General features: G+C 43.3%; 1 protein-coding gene across 1 annotated transcript in view; it reads right to left on the reverse strand.

Annotated features, from left to right (window-relative positions):
* Positions 1-9,997: 9,997 nt before the first annotated feature.
* The window catches only part of GKAP1 (G kinase anchoring protein 1), a 36,719-nt gene continuing 23,243 nt past the window's right edge, over positions 9,998-23,473 (reverse strand). Inside the window, exons 7-12 of the mRNA XM_089662101.1 lie at positions 18,499-18,651; positions 16,420-16,521; positions 16,265-16,328; positions 13,396-13,466; positions 12,463-12,540; positions 9,998-10,184 (exon numbers count right to left, since the gene is read on the reverse strand). Coding sequence (XP_089518227.1) covers positions 10,137-10,184; positions 12,463-12,540; positions 13,396-13,466; positions 16,265-16,328; positions 16,420-16,521; positions 18,499-18,651 — 516 coding nt within the window. The 3' untranslated portion in view covers positions 9,998-10,136. The remainder of the gene's footprint in view (positions 10,185-12,462; positions 12,541-13,395; positions 13,467-16,264; positions 16,329-16,419; positions 16,522-18,498; positions 18,652-23,473) is intronic.

A 23,473-nucleotide genomic window follows, 5' to 3' on the forward strand; every position in this document is an offset into this window, starting at 1 on the left:
CTGATCCTGACTAGTCTCCCAGTTCCTGCCGCTGAAAAACATCCCCACAGCATGATGCTGCCACCACCATGCTTCACTGTAGGGATGGTATTGGCCAGGGGGTGAGCGTTGCCTGGTTTCCTCCAGGCATGACGCTTAGCATTCAGGTCAAAGAGTTCAATCTTTGTTTCATCAGACTAGAGAGTTTTGTTTCTCATGGTCTGAGAGTCCCTCAGGAGCCTTTTGGCAAACTCAAGCGGGCAGCTATTTGCCTTTTACTGAGGAGTGGCTTCCGTCTGGCCACTCTACCATACAGGCTTGATTGGTGGAGTGCTGCAGAGATGGTTGTTCTTCTGGAAGGTTCTCCTCTCTCCACAGAGAAACACTGGAGCTCTTTCAGAGTGACCATCGGGTGCTTGGTTCCCTCCCTGGCTCTTCTCCCTCATTTGCTCATTTTGGCCGGGCAGCCCACTCTAGGAAGATTCCTGGTAGTTCTAAACTTCAACTGAATTTCCCACAGGTGGACTCCAATTTGTGGAAACATCTCAAAGATGATCAGTGGGAACAGGATGCACCACATCTCAATTTTGAGTGTCATGGCAAAGGTTGTGAATACTTGTGTACATGTGGACAGTATAGTGGGCTACATATTATTGTGTACCCACCCTGTGTTCACAGTTCAGAGACCTAACAGTCTTTTTTAGGAGTGTGTGTGTGTGTGAGAGCAACAACTGTATCAACTGTCTAGCTGTTGGGACCCCTTTGCAGTTTTCTGTTTACTTTTATTTTAGATTTTTTTTTTTTTTTTTGCTAGGTTAAATTCAGGAAATTTTTATATTGTTTCGGATGCATTCAAATTGAAGAATTTTGTTTAGTTATATTTGTTATGTTGGCTCAATTAATATTTGGAATTCTATTCATATCTTTGACATTCGTTTCATATATTTATTGGTCCAGGTGGTTTTAAAAAATTTAGTTTTTCTGGAAGATTGCTTTATATTAAATTTTTTACAAAATCAGATGGATTCGATATATTCAGATGCTAGTCAAACCCACCAAAGAGAAATGTCATGAGATGACTGGACACTATTGACTGGCGTCATGTGCATCCGAATTAATGAAACAAAATTCGGATCCATTTGTTATCCAAATCATCAAAAAAATTCAAAAATTGAATTAATTTCTCACAGGCCAAACTACTATTATGTCATCTGAATGCATTCTTTAATTTAGTTATAGGTGCTAGATGTATATTTGTTGGTGCCACAGGCAAAGGTGCCCCTTGTTTACAGCAAAGTAGGCAATTCTCTTTATTAAATGTTGGACAGATCTAAAATTTAGAAGACGAGGTTCTGCACGCAGAGGTAATAGGGTGCAAACAGATTTCTCTAGGACAAAACTGGTGGTTGGACTGCATCTACATGGGTTGTATTCGCACTTACATTTTCTTTCTCAGAGGAGGCATGCTATACAGCCAGATCACACAGTGGAGGTAATTGAGCAGATGTCAAAGCCTCCTCTTCCTCCATGGTGCACAGGATGGTCTTGGTCATATGCAAGCATTTCTCTTTTTATAGATATTGAAGATAAGGCAGATTGTGCCATAATCACAGGCAGGGAGCAGCAAGAGGCAGTAATGTTCCAGCTGCTGGAGCTTACTCCGGCGTGGGCTCCAGTGATGTGGAGGAGGGCGTGGGATTATGAAGTGGCTGACTGACCATGGGTGCCACTAATTGGAGAGGAGGAAAGTCCTGAGACAGAAGCAGAGGAGCAAGGGAGGATTTTGTCCAGGGGCAGTTTGCAGATAACTGTGGGGAACAGTCATCCTAATCCATCTGGCAGCACTGCCCCACAGTTGCAGGCCAGCAGTTTCCCAAGGATGGTTCACAGAGCTATGCAGTTGTGTTTTTTTCTAGCATATATGCTCCAAACATCCCTTTTCTGATTTGCAGCTTCTGCTTCATCATATTAGTCATGGTAAAATGAACATCCATTTGAGTACCACATGCATGAAGAAAACACATGACCACACCACAGAGCTAGGTGAGAAAAGTCAGCACCAAAAGGGAGGTCAGTCTCACAAGGTGTTTCAGAGGCCAAGTTTATGTCACATCAAGCAGGCAAGAGACATCAGGCCACATCAAGCAGGGTCAAGAAAAGGCTTAAATCTCTACAGAATTCTTCCACATGCACCCTATCATCTCCAACAATAAGGAATAATAGGGGGAAAAAATTAAAAAAACAAAAATGCTCCTGTATCTCCCCCCCCATGACCAGCATCTTAATGCCAAGTTGGAAAAACTGCTCTGGGAATCAGCCCACCCCTCCATAAGTTTACAGCACATTAGCATGTATCCAGCTGTTATTTTGTTCAGAAGAGCATCCCCACCCTCCACCAGCATGTAGTACGTAATGTGTTTTTACCACTGGACCCTGCTGTCAGCAACAAGGTACATACGACCACTGATATGTGGTCCAGTAAGCATGGGCAGAGAGGCTGGATATCCTTAAGGGCACATTGGATCAAGCTTCTGGCAGCTGGGAAGGACAGAAGACCATTGGAGCTGGTAGTATTGCCATGTGTTTTGTCTGATGGTGACACCACAGTCACCTGTAACACTCAGACTCCTCAGAATCAGCAGTGCCTTCCTAGCACTCCAGAGCATGTACAACACCTCAAGCTTATATGCTACCATACTGTGTTGCAGCTCTGGGGGGGGGGGGGGGACAGTAGCCACACTGGGCCAAAGCTTCTGGCACCTCTACAAGCCTAGGTCAAGAGGCAACGGACCCTACACCATCTTCAGCAAGGAAAGATTATGTGTAACAATGGCAGTAACCCACTGGCCACCCTTCAGCTAAGAAAAGAAAAGAAAAAAAATCATACAGGGGCCTTGCTTGGCATTTGTCCTCAACCTGGTGGTGTAGCACTTTATCGTGAGGTACCCTGCGTTATAGAAAGTCCTTTTTTCTAGCTAAAAGGGTCTGTGACCATACCCGGCAAATGTTCACCTGGCAGAAATGCAGCACCAATATTAGCCACCTGCCAATTACCTCATGTGCAACAACCCCATGTGCTGTAATTTAAGTTGGCCATGCTGCAACAATTCATACCTGTGCAATTATGATACAATAATGGGCTCTGGGGAGCTGGGCTTCTTATTAACCTGATCAATGGCTCATCATTTAGGATGAGTGCAGCATTTTGGCACTTTTTGAAAAAGCAACCAAAATGTTAAGTGGCAACGAGGCAAAGAGCAATACAATCCCTCTTTTGTCCCTCCTGGAGCACATACTTCATGGCTTGACAGACAAGACCATGGAGGCACAGCAGTGGGAGGAAGAGAACTTGCTGCTGTCTTAGGGCCAGCAGGATGTTTTGCATACTGCCTAAAACCCTGTGAAGCAGAGGCAGCAGGAGACTGAGAAGGAATTAGGGGAGGAAAAAATATGGCAGATTTCAAGGGATGTTTACCCTACCAAACATGGGTGGGTATGCGAATGTTGAGGACAGAGTTGTCCTTAGGAACTCGGAGTACTTTGCTGCAGGCAATCTGTGACGGGGGGGGGGGGGGGGGGGGGGGTCTTTTAAATAACATTAAAATTGCATGGTAGCAAAGCCCACAATGGGGAACTGTGAGCATTTATGAACCAGAAAATGACATTGTACGATAATATGCATCAAGGTATCACAAATTCACCACAGAAGGGGTCTTTTATACCTAACGTCTCGTGTAAAGATCCCAGGAATCAGGTCAAAAAGGACCATTATTGGGTGGCCACCCCCTTAGATCCACAATAACTATAAATGTAAAATGGGTGATCTACTGCCACCCACCACAGAGGCAGTCCAAAATTTGGCAGTTTGAGGAGGTACGGCAGAAGTACGTCCTTGCAATGGCAGGATCCCCTCTGATGACCAAAATTCCTCAGATCCTTTGATCCTTGAAAAGTAGGAGCAGCGGTGGCTGCCATAGCACAGGTTTGTATAGATTACAGGCAGGGCTGCAGGTAGCATTCACAGGCAGTGCCTGAAGCACGTGACTCCTGACTACATTGGGTCGTGGGCTAATGTGGACAATCTCTAAAGTGGACTTTGGTGTCTTTGAGCCCAGGGCTTAGCCAGTATGCACTGCAGCTTCTGGCCTGCAGGCTCTCTGAGAGGGTCTTCAGCTGCAGAAGGACTAAACTTTTCATTATCAAAAGCCACTATCACCCCCCCCAAAAAAAAAAAAAAAAATTATAAATGAAGAGACTACCCACTACTATTGTCATTTCCTGGCTGGCGCTCCAGAATTATAAATTTGTGATGTTTGCTAAAGGTGTAAAGATGGTACACAATATTTCAGCAGCTGAACCCTAGCTTCCAAATTTCTACTGTTTACTGTGGGGAAATTCTGCTTTGCACCTTGCCATTTGCAACCTATATTGGTGCTTCAACATTCAAAAATGTGTGGCTATTGTCACTCACATAATGCCCTCTGTTATTTCAAACTAAAACCTGCCTGATCTCTCCCTCTAATACTGCAGCCTAACCAAGTTGTTTACATACTGGTACAGCCACTGTACAATGTTTCTGGCTACTGTCTCAAATAATATGCTCTGTTTATTTTGAAATAAAATCTGCCTCGTCTCTCCCTCTTACATTGTGAAGACACGGTCGTTGGGAAAGCTAAGGATTCCAAATTATTACAATGCACTTCTGCACTGTGGACCTAATATTCAAAATCTGGCATATGCCATGCTATCATAAGATGTCATTAGGTGGGTAAATGAGGCCTTGATGTAAATTGCATCCCCACAATATATAGTTTGCAGTTGTCCTTGGTTTTTACAATAATCATACTGCTCATTTACCCATTTTCTCCAACACATGGTACTTATTGAAAAACCTTCAGCTATGGCATCCTCACTTATGTTCTCTGGCAGCTCTCTCCCACCACTCACACTAAATTCTTTGGCAGCACTCTCCCACAATCCAAACTATGTTCTCTGGTAGCTCTTCCCCACTGTTCAGAATATAATCTCTTGTTCCCCCAATTTTGCATACTATAGCTGGCCATGCACTCATGGAAAATTGGTCAGTCCATGCTCGATCAGTATTTGGCTGTGCCCGATAGACAGAAGTCGATAAAAAGATCAGCTTCTGACAAAGGGACATGTTGGAAAATGTTTCTCAGTCTTCAGCTGCAGAGAATTGTAGCTGCTGATCAGTGTATTCTGACAGCCACAGGTGATGCTGTTAGAATAGTGTTCTGGCAGAGGCAGGGGGTTCTGGATTCCTCCATTCACTTATTTTGGGTGGATGGATGAATCAGATTTTTTTTTTTGTTCAGCCTTCCACCTGTATGAGAAAAATAAAAAACACAACACTGTCTGTGTATGGCCAGCTTCTAGCTTATGTTTTCTAGTAGTTCGCTCCTTACAGTCTATTGTACTTTTTCTTGCAACACCGCCCTCACTGTCCTTACTAAAGCCTATTTCTGTCTGCACCTATTTACTTTGCTGTCCACCCCAGTCTATCCCTGCAATAATATTTATGTTCAGCACTATATGTAACGATTGTCCAGAATAGAGACATGGAAGCTGTATGCAACAGCCATCTTGTAAAGGTCTCATGAGAAGTTTTCCTACCCCCTCCTTTGCAAACTATGGCATTTGTAGCTGTAAGTTTTAACAAATTTCAAAAGAACCTCTTATCCCAATTAAAATACAGTGCTTAAAAAAAAAAAAAAAAAAAACATCTATTCCACAACCTAACAATTCCAAATACAATTCAACAGGAACAGGACACATATTAGGTATATATTTCAATGGGGAATATCATACCGAATAAATAAAGGTAATACATGACTACCCTAGCACATACAAAAGGGGAGAAAGCAAACTCCTCCCACCTGGGCAACAAAGGTACGCTGTGTTTGGTATTTCTGGATACAAAATATAATTCTGAATAAAATTTTGTCAGTCATTAGAATACCACCCACATGTATTGCAAGTTAATATTAGTATGAAACTGTAGTTGGGAATTCGTCATAAATGTGACTTCCCAGACCCATCCCTTAAACCAGATGGTTGGTCAGTTGTGATCTGTCCACACCCCTTTGATATCACAGAAAAGGGATGGAGAGGATCTAGTAAGCAAGCTCTTGTTCGCCATCAACCAAAGAACACCCAAGAGAGCCACGGCAACGTTTTTGCTCGGAGAATTGGACTCTGCTAAAAACCAAGGACATTGCAAGTATTTGGCCTTCATAACTCCTTTCTTTTATTTCTCTGTTGCTTTATTGTTCTCTATTTGTAACATCCCTTTCTGTAAATATTTTAAATGAACCATTTAACAGTTTTCATTAATAACCCCTATTTTGAAAAGTGTTAAAATTTTTAATGCAAACTAAAGAACCCCTGTCTCTTGAAGAGCGATACTGTATATAATCCTCTGAATATACCTGTGTGTGGTGACAGTGTGTGTTACAGACATTTATTCTTGCTAATATGATGAAGGGTTGATAGTCCCAAAGCTATCTGGTGGCAGTTTGGAGTTTAAAGGGTTAATTGTGTAATTAACCCAGTGACAATCACTGTTAGGCTGCCATAGATTGTCCTGCAAGTTGGAAAATCTCTGTGCAGGATGCAGCTGAGGGTGGCATTGTTATGCGAGTGAAAGCGCGGTATGAGATTGGTTGGTCCTTTATCATGAGTTGGTGAGAAGGGCAGGAGTTGGGCACCACATTCGCCACATACTGGCTTGCAGCGTACTTGGGATAGATCTGCATTCAGTGCAGTGTTAGGAATTGGCTCTGCACTGAAGGATTGTAACATTTGTGGAAACAGTCCTTAGGAGACAAACCATGCAAATTTTTGTTTTGTTTTTTTAAAGAGACATACAGCAACAGCTCCTTATCTCTGCTTTCTGCTCCATCTTTTTTTATTGAAATCATGCCTGGTTTAGCAGGTTTGAATATGAAAGAATGAGCAAAGATGATTTATATGCTGAGTGTGAAGCAAGAGGAATTGACAGCGGTGGCAAGAATCATGAAAGTTTGATTCATGCCCTACAGGAGTATATCCGGGCAGACCAGAACCCGGGGGTACCGGAAACTGAAGGGGTTCCTGCTACAGGCTCGCAGGATGGACAAACAGACTGACACTGGGGTACCACTGAATGTCACCCTCCACGCCACAGCATGAGCAGACCAGCACCAGAGTGCCTGTAACCAGTTTAGACGCTCCTCAAATGCAGGAAGCCCTGAAACACATTATGGAGATGTTCTTCTGGCATACCTGTAGCTCCTTGAATGCCTTTTGTAGCCCCAGGGCTAAGTCAGCACTGGGAAGTGACCAAAGTGTTGAAGACATCAGCAGGCTAGCTGTGAGCTTTCCTGCTGAGAAAGATAAACAGCTTGATCCAGACAGTGAGAAGCTAGGAATGAATAGTCTACAGGCAGGGGGCTTGGGGACTGAAAGAGTTAACCAGCTGCTCATTGCTTCCAGTCATCCTAGGGTGTATGTATTGAGAGTGTCACCTGACATGGCCCGTCAAGGTCCATGGGGAAAACCTGAAGCCAGGGAGGAAGTCATACAGAATTTCTTCTGGCTTAGATTCACCCCTCCACAAAACGCATTTCCTGGGCAGTATACCTGGATTGGAAGCGCGAGGGGCCCTATTGGAGTTGATAGCCAGCCCCCAGGGAGGAAGCTTAGGCCTTCAGCTCCAATCACCCTTCCTTTCCATCCAGGTATAGCAGCTGCTGGCAGTGCTTATGGTAAACTGTGTCTGGGCTCAGGGAAACCGTGGGAGGGCCCACCATGCTGTTCATGAGGCAGACGGCAGGGTGTATCCTTCCCTTATGTGCCTCTACTATGGGGACTCATAAATTTTAGAGTTAGGACCACAGATGATCAGGGTGCCGTGTCGTGGCTCTGTGGCTTACGTATGTATTTGCAAATGTGTGCTAACTAAACCCCTGTTATAAACGCATACTGTTAGACAGGTTAATTCGGTTGTTAGCAAGCTGGCTGGCAAGTTGTCCAAGAACATTGTTCTCTCCCCCTTTTTTTCACTATGTGATGCCTGTTTATGTGTCCTTGCTTCATAAGCCAGTTATAGACTTGGGCGGGTGGCCACTTTTATGCATGTATCCTTCCCTTATGCCTTTGGCCCACCTTGTCTCACAGGAGGTGCAGACAGAATGGGCCAAAGAGCTAGAGGGAATGCCTTAGTCAAGCTCAGAAGTCCCACAGGGTCTGGTGTCACCAGTAGTCCCAGTCCCCAGAAGGGATCAGAGGAACAGACTTTATGAGGGCCTTGGAAAACTGAATGCCAGATCTGCAGTTGTGGCCTACCCCATGCCCAGGAACCATGAGGTAATGGAGCAGCTGGTAGGTGCCCGCTGTCTAACAGTCATGGACCTGAGCAGAGGGTATGGGCCAACCTCTCCAACAAGGGAGGCTCAGGACAAGTCAACCTTCACCACTCCATGTGGCCTGTCTGAATTTACGGTCAGGCAAGCTGGGATTGAGAATGCACCAGCCACCTCTCCGGGGGTCATGAATGACCTACAGTATGGAGTGGAACCGTGTGCAGTTGCCTACTTTAGGGGCCTTGCAGTGTTTGGCCCTGTTTGGGGAGAACAACTTGGACTCCTGTCACCAGTCATGAACAAACTGCCAGTGCCTAGTCTGATTTTCTAGAATACCACCTGCACGTATTGGAAGTTATCGATAATCGTTTGAAACTTTAGTTGGGACTTAGTCATAAACATGGTGACTTCCCAGACTCATCCCTTAAACCGGATGGTCAGTTGTGATCTGTCCACACCCCTTCGATATCATAGAAAAAGGACGGACAGGATTTAGTAGGCTAAGCTTTCGTTTTACCATCAACCAAGGTCAAGGTCGCAACATTTTTGGTCGGACAATTGGACTCTGCTAAAAAAAAAACTAAGGACTTTACAAGTATTCTACCTTCTTAACTCCTTTTATTTCTCTGTTGCTTTATTGTTCTATTTGTAACATCCTTTTCTGTAAATATTTTAATTGCACCATTTAACCTTTTCATTATTAAACCCTATTTTGAAAAGTGTTAAAATGATCTCTAAGGCTTTTAATGCAAACTAAATAATCCCGGTCTCTTGAAGAGTGCTACTGTATATAATAATCCTCTGAATATACCTGTCTGTGGTGACAGTGTGTGTTAGACGTTTATTGTTGACATTTGTTTTTGTGAATATTATGAAGGGTTGATAGTCCCAAAGCTATCTGGTGGCAGGTTGTCACTGGGTTAATTACGCAATTAACCCTTCAAAACTCCAGTCGCTCTCAGGCTGCTGGCACATATTGTGGTCCTGGGAGCTGCAAAATCTCTGTGCAGGGTGCAGCTGAGGGTGGCATTGTTACGCAAGTAAGTGACAGCCGGTGTGACATTAGCTGATCCTTTGTAATGAGTTGGTGAGAAGGGCAGGGGTCCGGCACTGCATTCTTCACACTATACACTGACATGCTTTGCATGACTATGCATACATGGCTCATACATTGATTTATTGCACAGTATTAAACCTACCAACACAACATGGCTGTTCTAATTTCTATATGACAGCAGGGTGTAAGACCTTTTTTCCATAATCAGTTATGACCAGCTCCCACCTCTCCTGTCATATGGAGAGGATACCACTCTACCTTTCCGGCTATGATCAGTTCCTGCTTAGCCTATCTCTAATCAACAGCTTCTATTCTGCTTGCCTCTCCAGATATGTTCAACTTTTCCACTGCATCACCCCCACCACCTACAATCAGCTTGCACTTTGCCCTCCTCATGCCCAACTGCAATCACTCCCCCTCCTCACTTTTCTATCCCTGGTTGATTATGAGCTCCCATTTGGCCTCCTGTCTTGATATTCATTATATTTTCTGAAAGACAGCAAGTTACCGGACTCTTGTAATAGAGTTGTGAAACGGGTATAGTTTATATTCTAAGAAGGCAGGCCCTATAGTTCAAATCGCATGCTTAAAAATCAAGTATTTTTATGGAAGAATAAGTTTTATTTAGTCATGAAAAACTAATGTATGGCATTGGAACAGCAGTATTTCAACTCTGCAGAAAAGTTAGTGCTTTTTACAAAATGCTCCTTCTCCTCCAGTGATAAAGAAATGCTTTATCATCGTCCATGGTCAGATTCAGAATTTCTTTTACCTTTCTTACCACCCTGTTGAGGAAAGAAATATTGAGCGGTTATTTATTCAAAGTTCTCTCATAATTTAGATAACTTTGTAAAAAAAAAAAAAAAAAAAGGGAAGGGTTATGTTCAGCAAAGGGGAAGGATAATGGGCTCTTGGATTCCAGGCTTGGGCTGTATGTGGGGCTTGAATTTCTCTACAAAGATGAAATTAAACCCCACCACATGTGGCGCTAAGCCCCAACCAGCCATTTAACTGACCCGGGCAGTAGAGGCTCTGCCATTTGACAGCTGACTGATAAGGATGGGGAACCAAGAGGAACTCCATATACAGCAAGGGTCCTGAATTCAAAAAAGGGATAGATTTGAAAACCAACAACAGGTATTTTAAAAAAGGCACCACACAGTGCCATTACTTTAGCACTGGTACCCTAGAAATATTTTATGCCAGACCACGTTCACTTTAATATATATTAGCTGGTTGGTAATCTCATTTGGCCTGAAAGTAATGCTTCCGTTTTCCTATGTTAAGCAAAGCAAAAGGGTCACTTAAAGTGGTAGTAAACTCTTCTTTAATAAATGTTACCTACCAGGTAAGCTTATAATACAGCTTACCTGTAGGTAAAATTCAGATCTCCTAAATGTGAGCAGTTTAGGGGATATTGGCCCTTCCCGATAGCCCGCGCATGCGACCGGAAGGAATGGCATACTTATGCCGTTCCTTCAGCGCACTGTGCCATGGCCAGTCAGCTGGCCAGAGCTTGTCAACCCGAAAAAAAAGAAGACCAGGCGAAGATGGAAGCCCAAGGGAGCCGTGACAGCGCTTCGCTGGAGGGCTTCTTTTCAAGGTAAGTCCTTCATAAATGTGCTAGTATGCAATGCATACTAGCACATTATGTTTTTACCTTCCAGGGGTCCCCCCCCCCTTTTTTTTTTTTTTAATGCAGTGTACTACCACTTTAACTTCCCTCTCCAACAGCATTTACCTTTCCCTGCTACTGTGCCTCTTCATTCTGCAATCAGGGCTTTGAAAACAATGTCCTATGTAAGCTTCAAGCAAGCTCCATCCCCACTTTCTTGTGACAGCACTGAAGCAAATTTGAGGCACCAGCATTCTTTGTTGTATGCTCACCCATACCTGAAAGTGCCTGGCAGCAGAAAGTACCTGGTATCAAAGTAGTGGAAGAGCAATATAAAGATGAGTAAATGGTGTGGGGTAGGTGGGATGTTAAGTGACCCTTTTCCCTGAATGCACCAAAGAATCACTTTAACAAGACAGCAAATGGGTGCCTGCCTTTAGTTCACACAGAAGCAATTGGGATTCACCCAAAACTAAAATCGCTGAAAAACCTGAACAGTTATAAATTCATATTATAAGATTATATTAGCACTGAAGTAGTATGTTATTTATTTTACCTAGATCACCTTTTAAATATGTGGTTATTCCACTAAGCGAGTAGGCCCTTGTGGTCACATAAAGGAGGTGAGGAGGCACTTTGGCCACTTACTGATATCACATCACAGTGTGCGGCACCTATTGTCTGTGGTTACATTCACATGTGTGTGCGGGAAATTCTTGCACCTTGGAATTGCTAATATGTACTGCAATATAGCATGATGCATTGCATTGGGACACTTTTCTTCACATGTGCTATTGTGTTCCCCTGTGGTGAATCACTCACTTCACTAATTATTGGTCCCCCGATTGGGGATATATATGTGCGGGAATCACGAGTTCAGTTTGTGATGGTATATGTTTTTCATGCTCACGTATGTTTAAATTAATATATTTAGCGCTACACCATTATTATTTTTATGTAATTATCATTTACTTTTAAATATAGTAACATTTAATAGTTTATTAAATTATGCCACTTAAAAGTGGAATACCAGGCTAGACCTAACTAAGCTTAAAAACAGCTCCCACCCCCCTCCTAACTCCTATTCTAACTACCCTTCCCAGAAGGAAGACGCATTTACTTTTCACACGTTTGGCTCTCAGCGCCGGCTTCAAGGGATAGGAGGGACAGACAATAGATGTCCCTTAGTAAGTCAATGGGCGATGAGATAGCATTCCAGCCATTGTCGGCACTCTCTCATCTCTTCTGAAGCTGGCCGCTGGAGAGATCACTAGACTCGAGTGCCCTGAGACTAGGCAAGTATAAGCATCTTCCTTCTATAGGGTAGTTAGAATAGGAGTTAGAAGGGGGTGGGAACAGTTTTAAGCTTAGTTAGATCTGTCTGCTTAAAGCACCGCATTCTATTATTTCCTAAATAATGTTTTTATTAAGAGTTCTTGCATACATACCTGGTATTTCACAAGCTCCGCTTGTAAAACCTTTACTTTTGATCGTTCTTGCTCTAAGGCAGCATGCAGAGTGGTGACCTAGAATTTGAATTATTATGATGATACAGGGAAAATCAGAAATAAAACTAAGAAATCAGCATTGACAGAACAATAAATTGCCTCTGCATGAAAGTTTTGTGTGATGTAATTATACATGAAACCTGTGTAATGAAGGCTCAGGAATATGTGCTCCGCAGCAGACTACATTTTAAAAGATGCACACATCACTGAAGCATATTCAGACAGTTTTGCCAAGTAGCCAGAAAAATATAATTAAAAAAAAAAAAAAAAAAAAAAAAAAAAAAAAAAAAGCTATTATGCATCTGCCACCTGTCCCTTTTATAGGAATAGGTTATATTGACATGTTCATCTTTTTATGGTCCTTGTTCTCCAAACAGTCCTTTCTGGATGATACCCCTCTATAAATAAGTGTAATTATAACAAGTGTTTAAAATGACCTTAAGAAGGCAGACCATCCAAACCAGATATTGCTTCTTTGATTTCCTCCTAGTGTCACAACCACCAGGATAGTTTTGGGCAGCCCTTTATTCCATGCTGAATTTCTAATTTATTTTAGATGACTGAAAGTGCAATAAAAACAAGTGTGAGCACTGCTGTTGTAACAGGAAGCATGAGACCTCAATGTAGGGTAGCCAGAAAAGATGGTCTTTCTGCTGGAGTCCCCATTAAAGAAAAGCAACCAGTAGTTGAGTTATTCCACCAAACACAACCCATAACTGAAATAATACTCTGAGGAGGACTGCAAATCCATTCAAAGGTGTAAACTCAATTAGTGAGCTGCTAATAAAACCGTAAGAAATTTTAATTATTGATCTTTTATCTTAAAGTTGTGTATTTTTAGAATAGAGCTCTAATGTAACTAATTATACTCACCTGTAACGTTAATTCATTTTTAATTGTAAGCAGTTCATCAACTTGTAGGAGGATTTCCGCTTTGTCTTTCACTGAATTTAGAAGAAGAAAGAAAATTCAGGAAGAACGTGTTCATATTAAATTTAAAATGAGTGGGTGCATACACACACTTCCCCCCCCCCCCCCATTTTTAAATATACATATGTTTGTATTCATGAAGTCTCAGAATGAGACAGAATCTAGTAATGTCAAAGGAAATGGTCAACTCTCTATTCATTTTTTTCTGCCCCAACGGTGATGCATTGAAAAGGCAAGACCTTCTGTTGGGCCTTTCTGTATACATGATTCATGTGAGCTGACTGGCCAGATGTTCAGAACAATACTTTTACACTTTTGCTTGTGACAAATGCACACAGGTTGGTATTCCAGAATGGATGCCTCTCAGGACTTAGCAAAAACTTTATCAATGTATCTTTTTTTAGTTTTTGTATCTAGTGTAAAATTTTTCTGAACTATACATACACATTGGGAAACTATATATCCCAATACACATGCAGTCTGAGTTCCCTGCTTAGCAGTGCTGTCCAATAACTGAACTTTAGGCTTGCCAATAACAGCCAGCCCAATTCATCTTTGAATGAAGGATCAAAGGTTTACTACTTTCTTTGCTGTACCTTACTCTATCACTGCCCCTGAACATCCCGCTCCCATGCCACCTTTCTCCTCCTAACCACGGGGGACATCTCCCCGAACCCTGGCCGTCCACCATCTCGCTCACCCACACAGCACCCTCCCACTTCCACGTCCTGCCGCAACCCCCTCAACCTAATATCTGTCCCCCTGCTCCCTAGAACCACCGCCAACCCCCCTGTTTTTGTGTGCACTCCTGAACGCCCGGTGTGTGTGCGCAACAAGCTCACCGCCATCCACGACCTCTTTGTTTCCCTTTCCCTCAACATCCCAGCGATCACGGAAACCTGGATCCAGGCCACTGACTACCTCCCCTGCTGCACTCTCCTATGGAGGTCTCATCTGGATCCACTCACCCAGACCCAACGGTCGTAAAGGTGGTGGGGTTGGTCTGCTCCTGTCACCACAGAGCACCTTCCGAGTCCTCCCTAACCCCCCTCTCTATCCTTCTCTTCCTTCGAAGCCCACTACATCCGACTATTCTCCCCAACCCCCCTGAAGATTGCCATAATCTACCGACCTCCTGCACCCGTATCCCGTTTCCTTGATGACTTTTCCACCTGGCTACCCTTCTTTCTCTCCTCTGAGCTACCCACCATCATCCTTGGGGATTTCAACATCCCTGTCAACATTGATAACCCGGCCACATCCCAACTCCTCCACTTAACCTCCTCCTTTCCACTCGCACAGTGCATACAATCCACCACCCACTCCGACGGAAATATCCTGGACCTTCTCTTCTCCCACCTCTGTGCTCCCCACAACCTCACAAACACCCCCTTCCCTCTCTCTGACCACAACCTTCTTAACTTCTCTGTCTCCTCATCCTCTAACACCTACCCCTCCAAACGTCATACTACTACCAGTCGAAACCTCCGCAACCTGAACCCTGCCCCCCTCCACTCTGCAGCTGATCAACTCCATGACAGCATCCTCCCCCTGTCCTGCCCGACCTGGCTATGACTGCTTATAACAACACGCTGTCTACCGCCCTTGACTCACTAGCGCCTTTAACCACACGAAACATCAGACCCCGACCGCTCCAGCCCTGGCAGACTGATCACTCCAAAACTCTTAAAAGACGCAGTCGTGCGCTGGAGCGACTATGGCGTAAAACCCGATCCCAACAAGCCTTCACCCACTATAAATCTGCCTTCCACACCTACACCTCCTCCCTCCATGCTGCCAAACAAGCCTACTTCCTGACCCTCAAGACCCTCTCCTCCAATCCTCGCCGACTCTTCTCCACCTTTAACTCTCTACTCTCTCTGCCCCCACCTCCACCCAGCACCTCACTCACCGCCCTTGAGATTGCCAATCACTTCAAAAACAAGATTGACAATTCGCAGGGACATCGCCGCTGCACAAACTCCCTCCAAACTCGTCCCCTCTCACACAGCTACCCCCTCATCACCCCTCTCCCTCGACCTCACCACTGCTCTGACCTCCACCCCACCTAACATTCCTCACACTGAAGCCCCCTCAACACTGAAGAAAACTGATGAATGTATGACTAGCTTTAGGAGTGTAAAGCAAGCCACACGATTCAAATTTTCTTTCCTGCAACCAAGGGTTGCAGGGAAGAAAACTGTTCAACTCCCCATCACAGTCGGTGCTGATGGGGGAAGTCGATCAATGGATAGACTGTGGTACAACCAGCCCACCTATACATGAATTGAATCTCAGCCAGTCCCTGCTGAACTAGCCGAAATTCAATCAACCTAATTGAGCAACTGATAAGTAGACTGCACAGCTGATCAGGATCATGCACGTCTAAAAAGGATGCCAGGGATGTGTTCTTTCATATAATGCTCAGGGAAAGATGTACAGCGACTGACACCATACTTAAGATCACACCTACACATAAGGGAGAGCAAATGGGTGATGGCAGAAAAATCTGATAGCTGTGAGATGCAGGCAATGACAGTAAGAAGGGGTTTTGATGACTGAAGTTGTTCAGGCAGGAAATTAAGGCGGGCTCAAGTAAGCTGCTGCAGCATCAGTGGGTTATATTGTGGAGATGTTAGTTTGCAGGGAGTAGTCAGTTCTCAACACAGGACAGGACTTGCTACAAGTGTGGGGGAAGGGAAAAAAAAAATGGAGTTCAGCTTAGAAAAAAAAAATTTAAATAAATAAATTAAAAAAAAAAAACCCACAAAAAAAATAACCTCAAAACAATTTCCTTTGAATATTCACTTACTTTCACCTTCTTGTAGCATCTTCAGTACTTGTGCATTCCTGGCTTTCACTTCTTTGTATTTTGCCTTTTTGGGTAGAAGCACATAACACTAAATTTACACTTTCCTTTTGCTAATTATTTAATGTGAAATAAAAGTTAAATATCAAATTTTTTACCTCCCATTGAGAAATTATGCTTTTTAGATGCTGTATCTCTGTGTCTTTCTTTTCTAGTTCCAACTTGAGTAACTCTGTTCTTCCATCTTTCAGTACTCGTTCCTTCATTATAAAAACACAAGAGATATTCAATTGCACGATTTCTAATTTTAATAAAACATACCTAAAAAAATAAATAAAGGAGCCTAAGAAACCACTCATGAAATCCAGTATTTCTATTTGATAACCAGTTACTTTTATTCATTTATAGATATAAATGGAAATTTTACATTTGTCATTACCATGCACCTATTTAGCATAAATTCCGGATTAGATAACCTGTAACAATTCTAACCAAAATCAGGTGGAACAAGTGTGCAGTTATTTATTAGGTCAGTGTAAATATAAGTTAGGGACATAAATATTTGAACATTGACAAAATGTTATATTTTTGACTCCATATGCCAGCACAATGGACATGAATTGAAGCAATTGAGACTTGGCTGAAGTGTGGACTTTTGGCAATTAGTTTGAGAAGTTTAACAAAAATACAGCCATTAATATAATTATCACATATTTTCAATACTTTATTGAAAATTATTTGTAAAAAGTTTTCTGTGCTGCTGTTGCAATTTCCACTCTCATCAGGTGAAATCGTTGTCACCATACCAGTTAGTGAGGGGAAATCTCTAATGTTGCAATTAAATCCCAACAGGGGTTCTAATCTTTCCCCACTCTATTAAAATGTTTTGGACATACACTATATTGCCAAAACTATTGGGACACCCTTTCAAATCATTGGATTCAGGTGTTCCAATCCCCTCCATGGCCACAGGTGTATAAAATCAAGCACCTAGTCATGCAGACTGCTTCTACAAATATTTGTGAAAGAATGAGTTGCTCTCAGGAGCTCAGTGAATTCAAGCGTGGTACCGTGATAGGTTATCACCTGTGCAATAAGTCCATCCTTGAAATTTCCTTGTTATTAAATATTCCACAGTCAACTGTTAGTGGTATTATAACAAAGTGGAAGCAACTGGGAACAACAGCAACTCAGCTACAAAATGGTAGGCCACGTAAAATGACAGAGTGGGCTCAGTGCACACTGAAGCACACAGAAGTCGCCAACTGTCTGCAGAGTCAATAGCTAAAGACCTCCAAACTTCATGTGGCCTTCAGATTAGCACAACAATAGTGCATAGAGAGCTTCATGAAATGGGTTTCAATGGCCAAGCAGCTGCATTCAAGCCTTACATCACCAAGAGCAATGCAAAGTGTCAGATGTAGGGGTGTAAAGCATACCACCACTGGACTCTAGAGCAGTGGAGATGTGTTCTCTGGAGTGAAGAATCACACTTCTCTGTCTGGCAATCCGATGGATGTGTCTGGGTTTGGCGGTTGCCAGAACAGTACTTGCCTGACTGCACTGTGCCAAGGGTACAATTTGATGGAGGGGGGGGGGGTTATGGTGTGGGGTTATTTTACAGGGGTTGGGCTTGGCCCCTTAGTTCCAGTGTAGGGAACTCTTAAGGCATGAGCATACCAAGACATTTGTGGACAATTTCATGCTCACAAGTTTGTGGGAACAGTTTGGGGCTGGCCCCTTCCTGTTCCAACATGACTGCGCACCAGTGCACAAAGCAAGGTCCATAAAGACATGGATGAGTGAGTTTGGGGTAGAAGAACTTGACTGGAAGCACACAGTCCTGACCTCAACCCGACAGAACACCGTTCGGAAGAATTGAAAACGGAGACTGCAAGCCAGGCCTTCTCATCAGTGCCTGAATTCACAAATGCATTTCTGGAAGAATGGTCAAAAATTCCCATAGACACACTCCTAAACCTTGTGGACAGCCTTCCCAGAAGAGTTGAAGCTGTTATAGCTGCAAAGGGTGGGCCAACTCAATATTGAACACTGCGGACTAAGGTGCCATTAAAGTTCAAGTGGCAGGTGTCCCAATACTTTAGGCTATATAGTGTACATTTTAGCAAAGACATACTATATTTTGTATGCATTCTACGAAGTATAGTTTAGTATAACTGTGTAGACTGCTCCACTGATATTCATCACTTGTTCAGGATCAAATATATTTCACATACCATACTGTATTCAGGAGAAGATAAACTTTCTGTTACATCCGTAAATGTATTTTGTTCCATTCTCTTTTCTTTAAGGAGTATTTTGGTGACATCATCTTCCAATTTATTGAAAAAGCCACGATCATGTGGTAACATGGGAGGAGACTTTAATTCCTAGATAAAAAAAAAAAAAAAAATTATATATATATATATATATATATATATATATATATATATATATATATATATATATATATATTTTTTTATAATTACATACATACACACTAGTAGAATATAATCAGATATCGAAGTGTCACCACTAAACCAATATTAAAAAAGAAACAAAAACGACAAATATTACTCAATACCTTTATTTTGATTCTTTCATGTTTCCCTTCTAGTATCATTTGACAACTCATCCAGAAAAAAAAAAAAAAAAAAAAAAAAAAAAAGTGTAGAACCCCATCTCTGAGTCCGGTAGAAAACCACTCCTACACACTTACCTCCTGGCTCCCCTTAGTGCAGCCAGAAAAATAACCTAAGGACTAATGGAATATCCCAGATGGGTTCACACAGACTTCTGTAATACAGAAAGTACCAAACTGAGGTCCCATGGAGACATGAAGTGAACCAACAATCCAGGACTACCATCAGGGCATTCACAATTCCACACAGCAGGCCCCGGAGGGGTCAAAAGTTCACCCTTCTCAGTGGGCCAATGCCACAAAGGCCTTCAGGAACTTGACTCACCAGGTAGGGATTACTGCCCTGCACCTATATAGCATTCTGTTCACAAGGTAATATATAATTGAGCAGGGCCCTGTTACACAAAGTCCAGTGCCAAATGGCACTGGCAAATTTACAGTTCATCTCCGCATGTCTAGTACAGAGTCTGGGTACCATGCCCCTTAGCAGACAGCAACAGGCAACATAGCCAGATAAGCCAGTCTCATATTCCCAGATAGAAATCTTAAGAACTAGCTAAAACAAGCAATTTGTGCAGAAACTGCATATACATGATCATCACCTGTGACACTATCAATCTATGCTTAGCTAGGAGTTATGCCTGGGAGAGGATTTACTGTCTTTTTACAGTATCCAATCACCTGATGGTGGCAGCATAACCCTACTGTAATAGATATGAAAATACTGTGTGTCCAGGGGGTGCATGCGCAAAGCCAACCGAGCAGGACATGCTTGATTAGAGCTCCGCTCCTCACAGACTCCCACGGCCGCACGCAGCCCTAACCCGGTAACCCTCCTGCACACTAGCCGCTTTGCTTACTCCTTCCGAACACCCGATGTCCACAGAAATAGTTTATGTGGGTGCTAAACAAATGCTCAAGCTAAAATCTATCAAAGAAGCCCTGGCGCGGGCCTCAACTATGATAGTGATGGCTCTTTCCCCTCAGCCGACCGCATCCCGCTCAGACAAGCAGACTCAACGGGGACAACCACAGAAGTCGATTCAGACACAGAATTTGGGATAAACGACATACATCCACCATCTCCTGCGCTCAGGGGCTCTGATCAGAGGAAAATTATTGGAAGATTATTAATGATAAAGTATGTTCATCCAATACTGATCAAAGGTTGTGCAGCTCTATCACGAAGCTGGGAAAGCTTGATATAGAATGTAGTAAAGAACAAAAGAGCGCACCAACCTTGTGCATTTCCTCAGTAAACATTAGATGAATAAAATATAGTCACAAGAGTAGCAGTAAAATAGTCATATAACAACAATAGCCAACACAGGGTTACAGGTCACGTACAAATTCCATCCGAAGGGGAGATACACTCTTCATCAAGCTAACGCGTTTCGAAAGGTGATCCTTTTTCATCAGAGCTGGATTTAACAGATAGGAATCATCAATTCGGGTTCAGTTCCCATAGCTAGGAGGCATTCTGCCACTAAGTATCAGTATTACAGCCTGTCTTCCAGAATTTGGGACTACTCCCCTCACTCTGACTTATAGTTAAAATAGTTAGTGTAGCTAAAAAAGACCAAAGTCTATCCAGTTCAACCATAAAAAAAAAAAAAAAAAAAAAAAAAAAAAGTTATAATCCTGCACCCAGTTAATCCAGAGGAAGGCAAAAAAAATTCCTTCCTGATCCCCCGAGAGGCAATCGAATATTCCCTGGATCAACTTTATCTATAAATGTTAGTAACCAGTTCTATTCTGTGTATCCAAGAAAGAATCCAGGCTTTTTTTTTTTTTTTTTTAAACAATTCACTGAGCTGGCCAGAGCCAACTCTTGAGGAAGTCTATTCCACATTCTCACAGCTCTTACTGTGAAGAAACTTTACATCCGGAGAAAAAGAAATGTAATCTCCAGATACTGAAAGGAGTTCTCTTGTCCTCTAATGTCCTCAGGGTGAAGAACTACACGAGTTCACTATATGAACCACTGATGTATTTATACATGTTGATCATATCCCCCCATAATCTCCTCTTCTCAAGAGAGAATAAATTCAGTTCCTCTAATCTTTCCTCATAGCTGAGCTCCTCCATGCCTCATCGGTTTAGTTGCCCTTTTCTGTACTCTCCAGTTCTTTTTGTGAATTGGTGCCCAAAACTGAACTGCATATTCCAGATGAGGTGTTACTAATGATTTGTACAGGGGTAGAATAATAAAATCGCTCTCTCTGGAGTCTATACCTCTTAATACAAGAGAGTTTTGCTTGCTTTAGAAACCACAGCTTGGCATTGCATGCGATTATTAAGCTTGTGATCCACCAGAACTCCCGGATCCTTCTCCACCATTAATTGCCCCAGTTGTACTCCCCCTAGTATGTATGATGCATGCATATTCTTAGCCCCCAAGTGCATAACCTTACATTTATCAACATTAAACCTCATTTGCCACATAGTTGCATTGATGTCGGCTTGTAAGTTGGAGACATCCTGTAAGGACGTTATTCCACTGCATAGCTTGGTGTCATCTGCAAAGGCTAAAATGGTATTTTTAATATCAGCAATTAGTCCAACAATTTGAGCGGATGATTAGCAAAGCCCTTAAACATCCGACCACATCACTGAGAGACTCCCAAGAAAATAGGGAGCTGGGACACTGCACCAAGACCCTAGAACAACGAGCAGATGATCTTGACACCATTAGTAGCTAACCACTACGAGGAGCTAGAAGCCTTACATGAAGAAAACCTCACACTACAAACCAGACTGGAGGACTTTGAAAACAGAGCCAGTCGCTCCAACCTCTGTATCCGCGCCCCCCCTGAAAATCGATTATAGACCTACAAATCGACAATTACAGAGCTATTTCAGGAACTGGCCCCTTCCATTCCAATAGAGAGACTGGAAATGGACAGAATCCACAGGGCACTGACCCGCGCAGACCGGAAGGCCCCCCTCACAACATTATAGCAAAACTACACTTCTTCTGCACAAAAGAACAGCTCATGCCGGCAGCACGCAGTAAGGAAGTGCTAGTCTTTCAAGGTCATATCTTCCAAGATTTGTTTCCCTCTACCATCTCCAAGCGACGAGCCATGAAACCTCATCTGCTAACTCTACAGCAACACCGTATAACATACAGATGGGGTTTCCCCTTCTGTCAACTTTTCATTCCAGGGAACCCACTACACCTGCAAATCCTCAGAAGACCTCCAGTCCACCCTTTCGAGAGCTCCACCTTCTTCCAGCAGCTCTGCCATTGAAAAGCTCCAGCCACCACTCTGCATCCAGCTCCACTCCTCACCTGGATCCAAGAATCAAGCTGGCGCCCATAAAAGAGGACACTACACCTCACCTGTCCGTGATCAAGCGGACTCTATGGATTGAACAACCCTCTTTGGAACAGTGAGCACAGCCTTTACTCGTTCTTTCACCAATGCCAGTGAAAACTTTAAGCGAGTTGGGGAGGACTCCCCCATATTCCTCATACCGTGGTTTCCTTCACCATTACAACCAACCATAGACCGCTGCCTTACTGCCCCCTCCTCCTTCCCCCACCCCCCCTTCCACCCCCCTCCTCCCCCTACACCTATAAACTAAGAGGCGGTCTGGGACTACCCAACTTCCAAGCATACTAACATGCAGCACAATTGGCCCAGCTCCCCAAGTACCACACCACCAAAGAAACACCTCTATGGGTGTTGCTAGAATCCGTGAACTGCGACCTTTTAAATCGGTTGCCAACCTCTTATGGCTAGACCTGTCCTAAGACGCAATCTTACCAACCCAATCACGTCATTATCTTACCATTTGGGACAGATTTAAAAACACTACCATTTACAGTCACCCCACAACCCCATGCTTTCCTTCCTCCGAAACCCTGCGTTGTACCCAGCTTGGTCCTCCCTCTCTTCCTTCTCAGCATGGGCCTCTGCTGGCCTGATCTGTACATAGAAATTAATATTCTCTTCCAAGATAGCACCGTTCCCATCTTCATGTGAAACCTATGGCATACCTTTATCAGAACTTCCAAATAAAACATTTTCTCTCCTCCCTACTCCCCTCAGACCCCTTCACCCCACAACTTTCTTACTTTGAATGTACCTGCAAATCAGATCCCCAGAGCAGAGGTCTGATCTCAGACTTGTACAGACAACTCCTAGAACCTGCAAACTCTACCACCGTCCTTACTTTGCTAAATGGGAGAAGGACCTCACTCTAGACCCAGGAGACTGGTCTAAAATCTGGGAAGCCACCAAGTCTCCCTCACAGAATGTTGTGGCCCTAGTGTCCTCGCCAGGATCTCCAAATTTCTACCCCTTCATTACTTAGGTGGCTATGACTCCATGGGGACCCACCTGCACATCTGGTGGAACTGTCCAGTGGTACAAGTATTCTGTGCTGACATATTTCAGATCCTTTTCAACACTCCTATTCCTATTCTGCAGTGGCTCTCCTGAACATGAAGCCACTGGACATTACCCGCAGGCAATTCAAATTATTTCTCCAAATAACCACAGTGGCCAAACAGACTGTTGCAGCAGCATGGAAAACCGCAGCCCTCAGCATGCTGGCTGCAT

Source organism: Staurois parvus, unplaced genomic scaffold (genome assembly GCF_062004578.1).
Source record: "Staurois parvus isolate SC_StPar_1 unplaced genomic scaffold, SC_StPar_1.0 ptg001432l, whole genome shotgun sequence".
Taxonomy (NCBI): domain Eukaryota; kingdom Metazoa; phylum Chordata; class Amphibia; order Anura; family Ranidae; genus Staurois; species Staurois parvus.